Source organism: Bos indicus, chromosome 1, assembly GCF_029378745.1.
Source record: "Bos indicus isolate NIAB-ARS_2022 breed Sahiwal x Tharparkar chromosome 1, NIAB-ARS_B.indTharparkar_mat_pri_1.0, whole genome shotgun sequence".
Classification (NCBI taxonomy): domain Eukaryota; kingdom Metazoa; phylum Chordata; class Mammalia; order Artiodactyla; family Bovidae; genus Bos; species Bos indicus.
The window spans coordinates 142,729,168-142,745,054 of record NC_091760.1 but is presented as its reverse complement, the minus strand read 5'-3'; the positions used below and the strand labels follow the sequence as shown (position 1 = coordinate 142,745,054).

At 49.0% G+C, this 15,887-nt stretch overlaps 1 protein-coding gene across 1 annotated transcript in view; it reads right to left on the bottom strand.

Moving 5' to 3' along the window:
• UMODL1 (uromodulin like 1) overlaps nt 1-15,887 on the bottom strand; it is a 75,243-nt gene that overhangs the window by 36,672 nt on the left and 22,684 nt on the right. The window contains exons 7-10 of the mRNA XM_070787590.1: nt 9,578-9,585; nt 5,921-6,175; nt 3,202-3,314; nt 1,028-1,247 (exon numbers count right to left, since the gene is read on the bottom strand). Of these exons, the coding sequence (XP_070643691.1) occupies nt 1,028-1,247; nt 3,202-3,314; nt 5,921-6,175; nt 9,578-9,585 (596 nt within the window). The remainder of the gene's footprint in view (nt 1-1,027; nt 1,248-3,201; nt 3,315-5,920; nt 6,176-9,577; nt 9,586-15,887) is intronic.

Sequence of the window (15,887 nt, the reverse complement as noted above, 5' to 3'; positions counted from 1 at the left end):
AGGGGGACCAGCCATGCCCAGACTGAGCCCCACACAGGCTCTTTGATGTAGAGACTGTGGTGCCCTCACCACTCGAGGGAACTGCATCCCCAAGTGGATGGCGAAACCTTCCTGACATTAAGGCTCACTGTCTCTGTCATCTCTGTATCTGTCTCTCCAAGTCCCTGTCTCTCCCCAGCCAGTCTACTCTGGATCCCCTGTATCTCTCTCTCTGTCTCTGTGTGTGTCTGTCTCTGTCTTATCCCTGACTCTGAGCCCCCTGCTCCCCCATCTCTCACTGCCCCTGCCCCCGGCCTCCCCGCACTCTCTCTGTTTCTCCATCTCCCCCTCTACCCTGATCTGTGACTTCCTGCATCACCAAGTCAAATTACAGGTGTTTGGGTTAACGACATAAACCCCCATGCTGGCGAGTCGCACAGCAGCCAGCTGGCACTGGGCCCCCACGCAGACCCAGGAAGCTCCCGTTCTTGTGCCCCTTGTCATTCCTCCAGCCTGGTTCTGCCCTGGGTTCCAGGCCCAGTGCAGATGAGAGGCTCCATCCAAGGGAGTAAGTGTCTTCAGGCCCCACAGGTCACTTCTGTCAGAATCAGGAGGTGTGGGATGCATGAGGGCTCCATGGTTTGGGGGGGCTGGCCCCAGGCCCCAGTTCCCAAGGAGGAGCACAGAATAAGCACTCACATTTCATTTACTTTATCTACCTTTTGGGCTTCCTAGCTGGCGCTAGTGATTAAAAACCCGCCTGCCACTGCAGGAGACACAAGAGACCCAGGTTCTGTCCCTGGGTGGGGAAGATCCCCTGGAGAAGGGCATGGCAACCCACTCCAGTATTCTCGCCTGGAGAATCCCATGAGCTGAAGAGCCTGGTGAGCTATTGCCCATAGGGTCCCAAAGAGTCGGACACAACTGAAGTGATTTACCACCACCACCATCTACCTTTTGGAAGAAAGTGAATGTTGACCAGAACTGATGCAGCCTAGACTCAAGGGCATGAGGGTGGCATGCCCAGGGTGCGGGGGGAGGGACCCACCTTGCACGCGTGTCCCCTGCTGGTCAACCTGGAACACGGTGCTCGCCCACAGAACTGGGAGCAGAGGGGCCAGTGTGGACACACCCACTGGGAACTCAGAGTCCCATACGGTCAGCCTGAGCCTCACCACCACGCTTCCGGTCTGGAGAGACATGACCTGCAGCCTCAGCTTCCCTCTTCGGTACAAGTCGGAAATGGCTGGCGGCAAGGAGGCAGCGACCTGGCCCGGGAGAGGCGACAGATGCTCAGATGGAGCGGACTTCTCCATCAAGGTCTTCACCACTCATTGAGGCCCCCGGAGTGGCACAGGGATGGTGCACAGAATCCACGGGTCCCCTTCATGACCGAGAGGAGGTGCCCTCACCCACCTCTTGGGGCAACAGTGTCGACCCCCAGATGACTGGAGCCCTGGGAGAGTGGGCCGGGCCTCATCAGTCTTTCTGAGGATGCTGAGACCACGACAGCCAACTCCCCGTCCTGCAGCCCTAGATCCACTCCCTGTGACCCGGAAACTGGTGTGAAGGTTAACGTGTGTGTGAGAGACAAACAGAGAGTTGGGTTGACTGGTGGGCTGGTGGAATGACCAAGAGGGGCAATCTCATGGCTGTTTGGCACTGCCCCCCTCCCTGGGCTGTATCCCCAGGAAACACAGGTACAAACAGGTGCTCAGGGCAGCCTGTGCCGGAGCAAGGAGACCCCAACCCCTCCCCACCACTCCTGCACCCACAGGCCAATCACTGCTAAAAAGTAGGAAGACTTCTCCAAGAAAGGTCAAAAACTGACCCCCGCCCCCGCAGGTGAACGTAGAGAGGCAACCCTCCTTCAGGGTGTCCCATTTCCACACATCCTGCAAGTGGAACTTGCAGAACTTCTTTCTTGCTCCAGAATATCTTTCCAAGACACATGTGGGATAAACGCCTTGGGAGAGAGAGAGGATGGCCCGATTCAGACCAAGGGCAGATCTATTCACTGGCTGATGTTACAAAGATAACGTCTCTTGGGAGCTCCCTGGTGGTCCAGTGGCTAAGACTCCAGGCTCCCAATGTAGGGGGCCTGTGTGCGATCCCTGATCAGGGAACTACAAGCCACATGTCACAGCAAAGTAGACATAAAAATAAAAAATAAAAGCAAATATATTCATTGGAAGGACTGATTCTGAAGCTGAAGCTCCAATACTTTGGCCACCTAATGCAGCAAGCCTATTCATTGGAAAAGACCCTGATGATGGGAAAGATTGAGGGCAGGAGGAGAAGGGAGTGACAGAGGATGAGACGATTGGATGGCATCATTGACTCAACAGATATGAGTTTGAGCAAACTGTGGGAGATGGTGAAAGACAGGGAAGCTTGGCGTGCTGCAGTTTATGGGGTTGCAAAGAGCTGGACATGACTCAGCAACTGACCAATAGCAACAAATATTAAAAAAAAAAAAAAAAGATAAGGTCTCTTTCTGCAAGGTTTAGGCAGGTTTGCATGGGGACTGTCAGCAGTGATGCAGAGGTCCTACATGTGCGTCAACCACATGCAGAGGGAACCAGTTTCCCTCTGTGTCACCTGCTCGGGACTTGGGGGCCAGCAGGGGACCTGGCACCCATCTGATGCTCATGCTGCCTGCTCTGCTGTGAGCAATGAAGTCCTTATCTCTGATCCAGGCATCTCGCATCCTCTGCCAGCTTCCATCCAGTAGTCTAACTTGCCAGCTTGCAGGCAGGGTGAAATCCTAGACTTTTCGTAGTTTCTGACAGTTCAGCATTTTGTTCTTTTCTCCTACTCAGCTTATGAGGATAAATGGTAGTCACTACTGGCCCTGTTCTCCCAAGCCTTGTGCTGGTGACTCCCCTCAACCCCAGGGAGGGACGGATGCTGTGATCACTGGTAAATACATCTTCAGTGAAGCTGCCCCAAAGCAGGAGGGTAGCAGCCCCAGACCCCCCGAGATGGAAGGTTCAACAGAAAACCCAGCTAAGCCATCAAGTGGTCCAGTCCATTTGAATCCAAGATACTTTGGCCCCAAATCTAGGTAAGTTACCCATAAAGGGGGCATTTTGAGTAAAACCATGGGATTTGAGACTGCCCCCTCCCCAGCCCTGTTGTCAGGCGCTCGTCCCACACCCACATTGGTCACCAGTTGGGTTCCTGGCTCAGACCCTCGGAAGCCCCTCTCCCAGGCTTTACCTCATGCATCAGTTGCTGGGAGAAGTCCTGGAACTCGGGGCTCCCACGGTCCAGCAGCTCCTCCGTCACACTGCGGTTTAGAATCCTGACCACGACCTCAAACACTCGGGCATCTGAGATAGACGATAATGTGAGTCAGCTGAAGTCCGTGAGCTTTTCTGTTAACATTTTCCAATTTCCCTTACTCTTTGGAGGGGGAGGCTTTAGAAAACAGATTGAGGCATGTGTCTCAGGTTGGTGGCCACATTAGGAGAAACCAACACAAGGAATATGATACGTCTGCACTGGCATGATGGAAACTCAGACGCAAACACACACCTTTAGAGCCAGCACAGGGGAACGAGGTATAAATGTCACACAGTTCATAGCAGCGGGAACCGGTCAACCAGCCACGTAGCCTATGAAGACCCCTCCCTCCAGCAATCCCTCACAAGCTGTGGCCGCTGCTTTCCTTGGCCTGGATCACAAGTGCATGTCCCACCCTCTCAGCTGACCAATTCATCCTGACTTGCCCAGGAGTTTCTGGCTTTCCAAAAATAAAATTCCCACCTCTCCAGGGCCCACTCCAGGGCAAAATGGTAGGGTTGGTCACCCTACAAGGAAAGCATCCTTTCCTGTGGACATAAGGGAAGCTGGAAGCCTCAAGGTGGGATGTGGGAGCTTACGTACGTCTCTTTCATTATTAAAAAATGAAGCCCACACCCACAGCAGATGCTGCAGCAGCTCTAATGACCTATAGGCCACTCACACTTCTTTCCCACCCTGGCTCTCTCCACTAGCCAGCAAAGGCAGAATTTATCACCGCTGCACATACACAGTCCCAGAAATGTCCCCAGGTTGAATAGTGCCCATTTCTAGACCAGGACTCTTCTGAACTGTCTCCCACCTCAGCAAGAGAAACGAGTGAACCTTGAGGCCCAGGATTCCCGAGCCCCAGCCCTGCCCACATCACAGAGCCTCCCGAGTGGTCGGTATCCACCAGTGCTTGGGGAACTGGGATTCACCATGAGGCCCCGGGTCTCCATTGCTACAATAATCTCCACTGCCTCCAACATAGCAGGCTTGTACCACTGTCAAATTAATTAGCTAAGACCTCTAAAGCCAATCGAGTTTCTTTAAAAAAAAAAAAAAGGCTCTGCAAATAGAAGGCATTTTTGCAATATACAGAAGGAAAGAGAATCAGCTGGGGAATGAATAAGCTGGTAATCAGGAGTCTTCTGGAATCTTCCAAATGATCTATCGTGCATTGGAAGGGAGGGAAGGGGGCACAGAGTCAGTGGGAGTGGGGGGAGCTATGTGTTCCTACTACACGTCCTAGCAGAGATGAATCTGTGCTGGGATGTTGGCTCCATAAATGGTCATGTCTGAGGCAAGCTGGGGGGAGGTAGAGGGCAGGGGGCGGAAGACAGAAGCCAGCAGTCAGAAGGGCTGGGCCATCCCCAGGATGACTCACAGGGATGAGCCCCACCCATCCCTGTCTCCTCAAAGGGAAGCGAGTGGTCCCCCATTTTCTTCATGGAACAATTTGAAAATAAAACAAGAAGAGGAGACGGCACCAGTTTGGAAATTGGAGGCTTGTAGCAAAGTCAAGGGCTTACATTTTTTGCATGGCTAGGGCTCTAGGGGCCCTCTGGGTAGGGACCTGTGCTGTGTGCTTTGACGATTTTGCATGGGACAGCCCTGAATTGGTTCATAAAGGGTATGACAGGACAGCAGGGTATGACTGCTCCTGTCATACCTCACTTATTTCAGTCATGGGTATTATCCCTGTGCATGAAACTGACCCCCGTAGGGTCTTTTTCTTTTTTCCTTTTTTAAAAAATGTTTTATATTAAGTAAAGTTGATTAACAATGTTATGTTAGTTTCAGGTATAGAGAAAAGTGGTTCAGTTATGCATATACATGTATCTATTCTTTCTCAAATTCTTGTAGCATTTAGGTTGTTACATAATATTGAGCAGAGTTCCCTATGCTCTGCAGAAGGTCCTTATTGGTTACCCATTTTAAATGTAGTAGTGTGTCCATGTCGAGCCCAAACTCCCAATATATCCCTCCTCCCCACCCTTTCCTCACAGGGTCTTTCATGCAGGGATTTCTGCCCTTTGCCTGCTCAGAACCCCTAGGCTGGGGCTCCCCGCTTCTCTGGTCCCCAGAATGTCTCAGAGCCCACTGTCCCCACACACACTTCCTTGTCCTGTTGCCAGGGGCCAGCCTAGGAGGGAACTCCCCGACCCCGGGGGCCAAACCCAACAGAAGTCTCTAGAACCCAGCACCACTGAGACCAGGCAGAGGGGAGGTGGCCAGTGTCAGCCACCAGTCAGAGTCACATGGATACTGGAATCCCCAATTCATGAATATATTGTGTTTATGTGGGAGGAAAAGTGTCTTCAGCTCTAGTTCACTTGGGGCCTCACTCTATCTGACCACTTCATGCATCCCTCAAACCCCAGAAAGATGAGGTCTCCATAGAGCCCCCATCGAGCCCTCAGTCAGGGTGAGGTGCTGGGGAGCGAGGGAGCCTGTCCAGACAAGGAGTGCCGTGGCACTGCTCCAGGACATGGAGCGCGTCCACTGTCCCCCTCCCAGGAGGGGTGGGGTCGGGCCAGTGACCACCCCTGCTCTGCTCACAGGAAGCACAATGATTTGAATCACTACGGCCAACAGAACTGGACTAGACTGAGAAACTCACAGGTGATAAGGATTTTGGATGTGGCCTTACCGGTCCTGGCAGTGACCATGGCAGTGATGTTGGCCCCGCATGCCTGGTAGCTGGTCTTCACCCCATACCTCACTCCAGCCTCCAGCCCGGCCACCTCCAGACTCGTCCCGGGGGTGCTGGCACTCCTGAACAACTCTTCACCCTGGTAAACCTTTACCCAGAAAGTGTGGTTCTGGGTGGAGTTTAAGCTCCAGGACACTTGAAAGCTGCTGCTGGTGACATTGAGGATCATGAGGTCTCTGATGGGAGGGTAATCTGCAAAAGGGTAGAACAAGAAAGATGCAGAAAACATCAGAGGGAAGCAAAAGAAGCAAAAGTCAACAAGTGAACCAACATCAAACTGAGAAGCTACTCCCTGGCAAAGGAAACCAGCCACGAAATGAAAAGGTAACCTACAGGCTGGGAGAAAATATCTGTAAATTATTCATCTAATCAGGGGCTAATATCCAAAATATATTTGAAATCATGCAACTCAATAGCAAGAAAAAATAATACTCCAATTTGTAAATGGATGGAAGATCTGAATAGACATTTTTCCAAAGAAGACATACAAATGGTCAACAGGTCCAAGAAAAGATGCTCAATGTCACTAATCATCAGGAAATGGAAATGAAAACCATCCTGAGGTAGCAATTCATAAGTGTTAGAATGGCTATTATTAGAAGGGTAAGAGATAATAAATATTGGCGAGGATATGGAAAAATGGGAAACCTCTGATGGTTTCAAGAGTGTATACTTACCTTCAAACTCATCAAGTCATGTGCATTAAATACATACAACTTTTTATATGCCAATCACACCTCAATAAAGTGATTTTAAAATGTGAAAAAAAAAGAAAAATGAGAACCCCCATGCACTGCTGGTGGGAATATAAAGTGATACAGCCACCATGGAAAACAGCATGAAGTATCCTCAAGAAAAGAAAAATAGAGCTACCATACACTCCATTAATTCCATTCCTGGATATTGATCTAAAGGAAACAAAATCACTAGCTCAAAGAGACACCTGCACCCCCATGTTCATTGTGTTATTATGCACAATAACCAAGCCATGGAAATAACCAAGCTGTTTTTGTAGTTGCGGTCAAAACACATTATGATGTGCGATGGACAGAATTGTGTTCCCCTAATATTCATGTGTTAGGGTCCTAACTCCCAATGCCTCAAAATGTGGCTGTATTTGAAGGCAGAGTCTTTAAGAAGTTATTAAGTTAAAGTGAGGTCATTAGGCTAGATCCTAACCCAGTGTGACTGGCGTCCTTACAGGAGGAGGCAATCAGGACACAAATATGCAGAGAGATGGCCCTGTGAGGACGCAGGGAGAAGACAGCTATCTACATGCCAAGAGGCCTCAGAAGGCACCAACCTGCCCATGCCCTGATCTTGGACTTGCAGCCTCTAGACAGAGAAAAGTAAATGTCTGCTGTTCGTTGTGGTTCTTTAGCCAATCAGGCGTGTCTGACTTTTTGTGATCCCATGGATTGTAACCATGGCTCCTCTGTCCATGGGATTCTCCAGGCAAGAATACTGGAGTGGGTCGCCATGCCCTCCTCCAGGAGATCTTCCCAACACAGAGACTGAACCCAAGTCTCCTGTGTCTCCTGCATTGGCAGGCGGATTCTTTATCACTGAGCCACCAGAAAAGCCTGTCTGCTGTTTAAGCCCCCAGTTTGTGATGTGTATCATCAGCCTGAGCAGATTAACACATGGTGTGAGCTTTCTGTGCTACGTTTATCTCAACACAAAATCAAAGGGCCCGCTCTTCTGATTCAGGAACACTTCATCACTTTCCTTTGGACTTCTGCTTGGCTAATTCATCCCCAAAACAATGGCCCGGTAGGGAAGCAAGACCAGAGTCAGGCTGAGGTGCTCTGTGTTTTCAAATCGAAATTCATGTTTTAAAGAGCAACACTTGAATATAACAACCAAAATATATTTTAATGCTCACATGGAATTAAATCCCTCTTGTGGGAGAAAAATTCTGGCTTTACAGCAAGCAACTGGGCAACATGAATTATACAAAAAGTAAGGTGGCCGAAAGTCTAGGCACAATCACTTTTACAGCAGAATTCGAGTTCAATAAGAAACAAGCAAGAAGGCAATTTTTTTAATCTTTTGTAAAGCCATACTAGAGAATAAAGAATTAAAATATGCGTTGTTTTCAAAGCCCTACTTATAAGGATTCATAGGATATATGTTTTCAAATATTATGAAAAAATGTCTTTTCAGACAAAGCTGTATGCTTCCTTTTAGTAAAAATTATCACTGGTACAAGTCAACCATCTCCCTTTTTGCCCTGGCTGCCAAGAGGCTCAGGGTCAGACCGGAGTCCCTCCCTTGCCCTGCAACCCAGCCCTGTGTGCCCTCCCTGAGCTGCCCTTTAGAAATGGCAGTGACCTGTGCTTCCCCACCAGAAGCCCTTGCGAGACTCCTCAAAGAAGAGGGTATAAACCAGTGGATGCTGGAGAGACATGTGAGCCCAGCTTCCCTCCATCTGAATTCCCGCAGCTTTCTGAGACCTCTCCTTGCAGGAGGAGGGAGCCTGTACACGTCAGTCCTTTCACTGAATCATCCAGTGTTTTTCTGTGCCTTTGTCAAACAAACAGTGGCAATTTCATATGGTTTGATGTTTATTGAGTAGCTACTGTGCCCCCAGGCAGTGACGGAAACAAAGATGGGTTAATGTCCACAGCAATACCAGACACATGCATGGGATGTGCAAGCCAGTGTGGCTGGCATCGTATCAGCAGAGGGATATGGGAAAACCCCCTCCCATGACTCCATCACACTGCTGGCCAGGCTATCAGTAACACACTTAGAGATGCTATTGGCTGAGTGCTGTTGCACAGGATATGTCATACCACACAGCCTCTCCAACAATACCAGGTACTACTATGATCCCATTTTACAGAGGACAAAACTGAGGCCTAGAAATGTCAAGGAGAAAGTAAGTGGCAAAGCTGTCTAATAATTAATGACAAAGCTCCCCACTGCCCTGTGCTGTACTCCTAAATGATTCCATCACCAGGAACAGACTGACCTCCAAAGACAGCAGCTCCTGATCCCTAGAACCTGCAAATGTGACCTTATTTGGAAAAAGAGTCTTTTCAGGGGTGATGAAATTAGGGGTCTTGAGAAGAGACGGTCCTGGATTATCCAGGTGGGCCCTCAGTGCAATCACAAGATGAGAGAGTGGACACACACACACAGAAGAGGAGACTACGTGAAGAAGGAGCAGAAGAGTTGAAGATGCTGTGTCGGCCTCGAAGGTGGGAGTGATGTGGCCACAGCCAAGGACTTCGTGCTCCCCCAGAAAGAGGGAGGTACAAAGCAGCGGTCTCCCTAGAGCCTCCAAAGTAGACCTTCCCTTCCAACACCTCGACCTGGACCCAGGGATAAGGATGACAGGTTTCTGCAAATCTCTGTTGCTTTAAACCCCTAGGTTTGTGGCACTTCATGATAGCAGCCCCAGAAAATGAATCCACCTCCCCAGTCTAAGTAGTTCTCAAGGCAGCAGTTGGCGAGACAGCACAGCTGGTTGGAAAGTTCTCCATGTTGCTGCAAACCCAGCCAACTTCTGACACGCTAAGGCTACTCCCTCCCTCTCCTGTAGGACAGACAGATACTGTAAGCTGGCAATAATCCTTTGTTTCTGACCCTGCCACCTTCCCTCTGACTTGGATTTAAGTTCATCAGCCAGGACAATTTCTGTTGCTGTCCCCAGCCTGGCAATGCTCCCTCCTTTTAAAATGTGGTCCCAGAAAATAAATCAGTCGATTCTCGACTGTGAGTGATCCCAGGGTACCCCTGCCCTGTGGTCCTCCCCAGGCTACAGCTGTGAACCTGAATTCAGAAGTTGACGCTGATCTCAGTGAAGCATGTTAGATTCTCTGTGTCCACGGGTCTCAGCCCTTGTTTTCTCCAGGCAGCCCTGACCCACGTCTGGTGGGGCCGGAAGGTTGATGCCCGCACCATGGCCTTTCCCGTGTCTCCCGTGTCAGGCTCCGCTCCTTTCTAATCCCTGGACCTCTCAGTTGAACACCTGAACCTTGTAAAGGTACAAACACAGGACTAGAGCGAAGGTGTTGAGCCTTCAATTGTCAGAAACCTGATTGCAGATCAGGCTTGTGAACTTGAGTGGCTGTCTTTGGCAGCCTGCCTTCCTCAAGCAGCAGACCCAGCACAGTTATTTACCAAGATGCTCACCATCATCAGGCCCCAGCTGGGAAGGGACCATGTTGAAGGGAGTTAGGATGACCCTTGAATCCAGTTCCTTCCATCCATCCTAAACGCAGAACACGTTCCTGGAACATTAAGTGCAAACTGGGCGATATCTCTTACAGTTTTTGTTTTGTGCAAGATTCCAGCTGCCCCGTGTGTCATTAATTGGGTGACTAATTTCACAAGAAAAGCATCTGAGATTTGTGCTGTATTTTCCATGGATTTGTACCTCTAACTCGTTCCAGCAGATAGCTCATTTATTATATTAGCTTCTAAATTTAAAACATGTGCTGTTTCCCTTAGCCATATACAATTGGAATTCACTCTAAATTTCTGATCTGGAGACACCAGCCATGTCTTTCCTGCCCTGTTGGAAGTGAATCTGGGGTGTTGCTATTTCTCTGTTTGTGTTCAGCTCTCAGGTGGCCCTTTATCTTGAGGGAAACTTACAATGCAGCAGCATGGCAGTTTGGCAGTATTCCTGTCTGTAAGTGGAGCCTGATGTTTTTGCAGATGCCTGAGCCGATGACTACTCCGACCTTCTATGGCCACTGGTCTTCCCAGGTGGTACTTGTTGTTGTTCAGTAGCTCTGCCGTGTCTGACTCTGACTCTTTGTGACCCCATGGTCACGGCACACCAGGCTTCCCTGTCCTTCACCATCTTCCAGACTGCTCAAAATCACATCCATTGAGTCGGTGATGCCATCCACCCATCTCATCCTCTGTCACCCCCTTATCCTTTTGCCTTCAATCTTTCCCAGCATCAGGGTCTTTTCCCATCAGTCACCTCTTCACATCAGGTGGCCAAAATGTTGGAGCTTCATCTTCAGTCTTTCCCATAAATACTCAGGGTTGATTTCCTTTAGGATTTAAAGAATCTACTGCCAATGCAGGAGACATAAGAGACTCGGATACAACCTCTGGTTGGAAAGATCCTCTGGAGGAGAGCATGGTGTCCACTTCAGTATTCTTGCCTGGAGAATCCCATGGACAGAGCAGCCTGGTGAACTACAGTCTATAGGGCCAGAAAGAGCCGGACACGACTGAAGTGACTGAGTGCTCATGCTCATTGGGAGTTGGTCCAGGTGATCTGGGATGGTCTGTAGGGGTTCTGTGAAAAGCTCTGTGGGGGCATTTGTGCACAGAAGAGGCACAAGGTTCTAATCAGACAAAGACTCAGGACACAAGAGAGGAGTGTTTTGTTGCAAAAGTGGGGCTGGCAGGTGCTTTTTTAAAAGAGAAAAAGACGATGTGGTCTGTATACACACACACACACACACACACACACACACACACAACAGAATATTACCCCATCATTAAGAAATGAAATAATGTTGTTTACAGAAACATGGATGGACCTAGAGACTGTCATACTGAGTGAAGTCAGAGAAAGAAATGTTGTGTGACATCCCTTATATGGGGAATCTAAAAAGAAATGATACCGATGAACTTATTTACAAAACAGATGGTGACTGCAGCCATGAAATTAAAAGACGCTTACTCCTTGGAAGGAAAGTTACGAGCAACCTAGACAGCATATTAAAAAGCAGAGACATTACTTTGCCAACAAAGGTCCGTCTAGTCAAGGTTATGGTTTTTCCAGTAGTCATGTATGGATGTGAGAGTTGGACTATAAAGAAAGCTGAGCACCAAAGAATTGATGCTTTTGAACTATGGTACTGGAGAAGACTCTTGAGAGTCCCTTAGACTGCAAGGAGATCCAACCAGTCCATCCTAAAGGAGATCAGTCCTGGGTGTTCATTGGAAGGACTGATGATGAAGCTGAAACTCCAGTCCTTTGGCCATCGGATGCGAAAAACTGATTCACTGGAAAAGACCCTGATGCTGGGAAAGATTGAAGGCAGGAGAAGGGGATGACAGAGGATGAGATGGTTGGATGGCATCACCGATTCAATGGACATGAGTTTGGGTAAACTGTGGGAGTTGGTGATGGACAGGGAGGCCTGGCGTGCTGCGGTTCACAGGGTCACAAAGAGTCAGACACGACTGAGCGACTGAACTAAATTGAACTTAACAAAACAGAAACAGACTCACAGACTTAGAGAAAGACTTAGAGTTGTCAGGTGGGTAAGACAGTGGGGTAAGGAAGTTAGGGAGTTTGGGATGGTCATGAGTATACTGCTTTGTTTAAAATGAATAACCAACAAGGACCTACTGTATAGGACATGGAACCCTGCTCAATGTTATGTAGCAGCCTGGATGGGAGGGAAGTTTGGGGAAGAATGGATACATGTACATGTATGGCTGAGTCCCTTCTCTGTCCACTATTGCAACATTGTTAATCGGCTATGAGTATAAAAGTTGCTCAGTGGTATCCAACTCTTGGTGATCCCATGGACTGTAGCCTGTCGGGTTCCTCTGTCCATGGAATTCTCCAGGCAAAAGTACTGGAGTGAGTAGCCATTCCCTTCTCCAAGGGATCTTCCTGACCCAGGGATTAAACCCAGGTCTCCTGCATTGCAGACAGATTCTTTATAGTCTGAGCCACCAGATAATCCAATATAAAATAAAAAGTTTTTAAAAACCCAGAGACTTTAGGAATAGCCAACCCCTCCCTTCAAAGGGAAAGGAACATGTGGATTAAATTATTAATTCAAACTCAATTGTAACAATATTCTCCAGAACCACTTCATAATGTTAGCAAGAACGTTCTAGTCTGCAGAGCAGAATGTTGGAGGTGACCTAAAAGCTGCCCCCGAGGGAAACAGCTAAGCGAATTATATCACTGCTATAGCATACCACTGTTACCCAACCATCGAAAATCGTAATCAAAAAGACCAGGTTGCTTCTCAGAAATCTTTACACGACATAATGGGAAGTAAAGAAGCCAGAATATAAAATTGCATACATAGCAGGATTTAAATAAGGTTAAAAAAAAAAAAAACTGGAAGGAAACAGGGGAAAATAAAAATAATTTGCTGGGGTGCTAAGACTAGGGGTGACTTATCCTCCCACTGCTGTTAGCATGTTGTTAAAGTAATAGATCAGATCCCAGAATGATAAGAGGAAGTTTTGGAGGCTAGATTGAATCAGGTGTACCCACATTTCTGCTGAACTGCTTAAGAGGAGATACTAAGGCCATCAAAGACCTCCCCCACAGCATCCTCTTCTGTCCCCCTGCTACTGACCAGGGTTCTTGGCCTCTTTAATAGTAGAAATGCAGGTGAGGCTCTACAGGGGCCCCTGCTGCAGTAGGGGTGGGGTGGGCGGGGCCATGAACAAGTAACAGTGTCCCTTGCTCACTCCCAAGGTGTGGGTGGGGGGCCGTGAGCAGGTTCTTCACATGGGGTGAGGGTAGGGGCAGGTCCAGCGGTCAGGCTGGAGGGGTGGCTTAGGTGGTCTGCCCTAAGCAAACGTCCCTGATCCCTCAGGCCCAGCCTCCTTCACGCTCTGCTCCGCCATCCTTGGTAACTGGGGCTTATCCACAAGGCCACTGCATGACTCTGATGACCGATGGGATTCGGCCTTCATGGTCCCCTGCCCAGGGGCTCATGACCTTCACCGTGACTGGAATCAGTAGACTGGCTTTGTTACACAGGAGCAAACGGACCCAAGTCTGGTTCAGTAGCACTCATCCAAAATTCAGATGAGAAAAAAAATCTTTATCTTCACTGACCTCGGTCTAAAACGTCACATTTCCTTTCGTTGTGACTTTGGTGCGCACACACATCCCAGGAGGTCTCACGTCGCAGGACCATGTGGCCCGTCTCAGTGTCGCCTGTGCTCCTCTCCCCACAGCCAGGCATCACGGTTTGATAAATGAGTGAAGATGTGCTTGGATCACTACTTAGTGTGAGTTCTCTGGGGAGCTGGCCTGGAGACAGGGATTCTGCAGCCTGCGGTTTGTTTGGGACATTTGGGCATAATGTCCCAGGAGGAAGGAAGGTGGCAATGAAGTGTATGTCATTCAGGCAGCGAGCAGAGTGGGACCCCTCAGGAAAGTCTGGAACAGGGTGCAGCATACGTACCCCCTCCCCTGAAGAATGAGGGAGCTGGGGGTGTCCTTAAACCACTCCAGAGCCGTTGGTGAGGGCTTCGGAGTGAGGGAGCAGGGCACACAAAGCTGCTGAGTGCAGCCCATTCTGAATGCAACAGGTGGGAAGGGACAGCTGTGTCACCCAGTCAGGGTTGTAAGGTTTTCACAGTTGTGTCTCGGTAGAGCTGGTTTACTCTACCACCCTGTATGTTCCACGCACTTGTAAGCACTCATTAACTTCACCTGATACAGAGCAGGCCTGGGCACCACCAGAAAGGCCTGCCCCAGAGCCAGCTGCAGTTTACAGAAATTCCAGCAAGGGGTCATGATGATGGGGAGCCCCAGGGATGCAAACTGGCAGACCCCAGTCGGTGGGAAACTCTGCCGGGCTAAGGGAGCAGGATCCTCCAGCAACTACAAGGAAACAGAGATGGAGGGGCAAACTTCTAGTCTAAAAAATGACGTAAGAGATACCATTACTAATGGGTGAGCATGCATGCTTGTGTGCTGTCATATCCAGCTGTTTTGTGGGGATGGACTCTAGCCCACCAGGCTTCTCTGTTGTGGGATTTTTCAGGCAAGAATACAGCAGTTGGTTGCCATTTCTTCCTCTAGGAGAATCTTCTCGATCAGGGATCAAACTTGAAGCCTACTAATGGGTAGATCTGATTTAAATTGTAACTCAAATTGAAAAATTATGAAAATGAGACCACTAGGTGAGACCCCTAGAAATTTCAACACACTGTTCAATGATATTAAGGAATTACTGCTTTGGTTTTTTAAATGTTTTAAAAATCTCATTCTTCTCTCCTAGAAATTCATTCTGATGTAGTAACAGATGAAGTGGTTTGAGGAAGGAGACTTCGGCATAATGGGGATGGGGGAGGAGGGGGTGGATGGACGAGGAGATATCTGTTGTACTCTTTTCTCTGTGTGTATCAGTTCAGTTCAGTTCAGTTCAGTTGCTCAGTCGTGTCCGACTCTTCGAGACCCCATGAATCGCAGCACGCCAGGCCTCCCTGTCCGTCACCAACTCCTGGAGTTCACTCAGACTCACGTCCATCCAGTCAGTGATGCCATCCAGCCATCTCATCCTCTGTCGTCCCCTTCTCCTCCTGCCCCCAATCCCTCCCAGCATCAGAGTCTTTTCCAATGAGTCAACTCTTCACATGAGGTGGCCAAAGTACTGGAGTTTCAGCTTTAGCATCATTCGTTCCAAAGAAATCCCAGGGCTGATCTCCTTCAGAATGGACTGGTTGGATCTTCTTGCAGTCCAAGGGACTCTCAAGAGTCTTCTCCAACACCACAGTTCAAAAGCATCAATTCTTCGGCGCTCAGCCTTCTTCACAGTCCAACTCTCACATCCATACATGACCACAGGAAAAACCATAGCCTTGACTAGATGGACCTTTGTTGGCAAAGTAATGTCTCTGCTTTTCAATATGCTATCTAGGTTGGTCATAACTTTCCTTCCAATACTTGTCTACAATTTTCTAGAGTAAAATGTTACAATTCCCCGTGGTCTTGCCGTGACTACACCATGTGGGCCTGCCTGGCTCTGCCTCCTGTCCCCGACCCTCCTGCCTGGCTCCACCCCCGCCGGCTTCCTGGTCTTTGAATTCCATGCTGCTGGGCCCTGATTCCTGGCATCAGTTTCCTGTGGCTGCTGGGAAGAATTACCACACACTTCGGGTTTCCCTGGTGGCTCAGACAGTAAAGAATCTGCCTGCAATGCAGGAGACCCAGGTT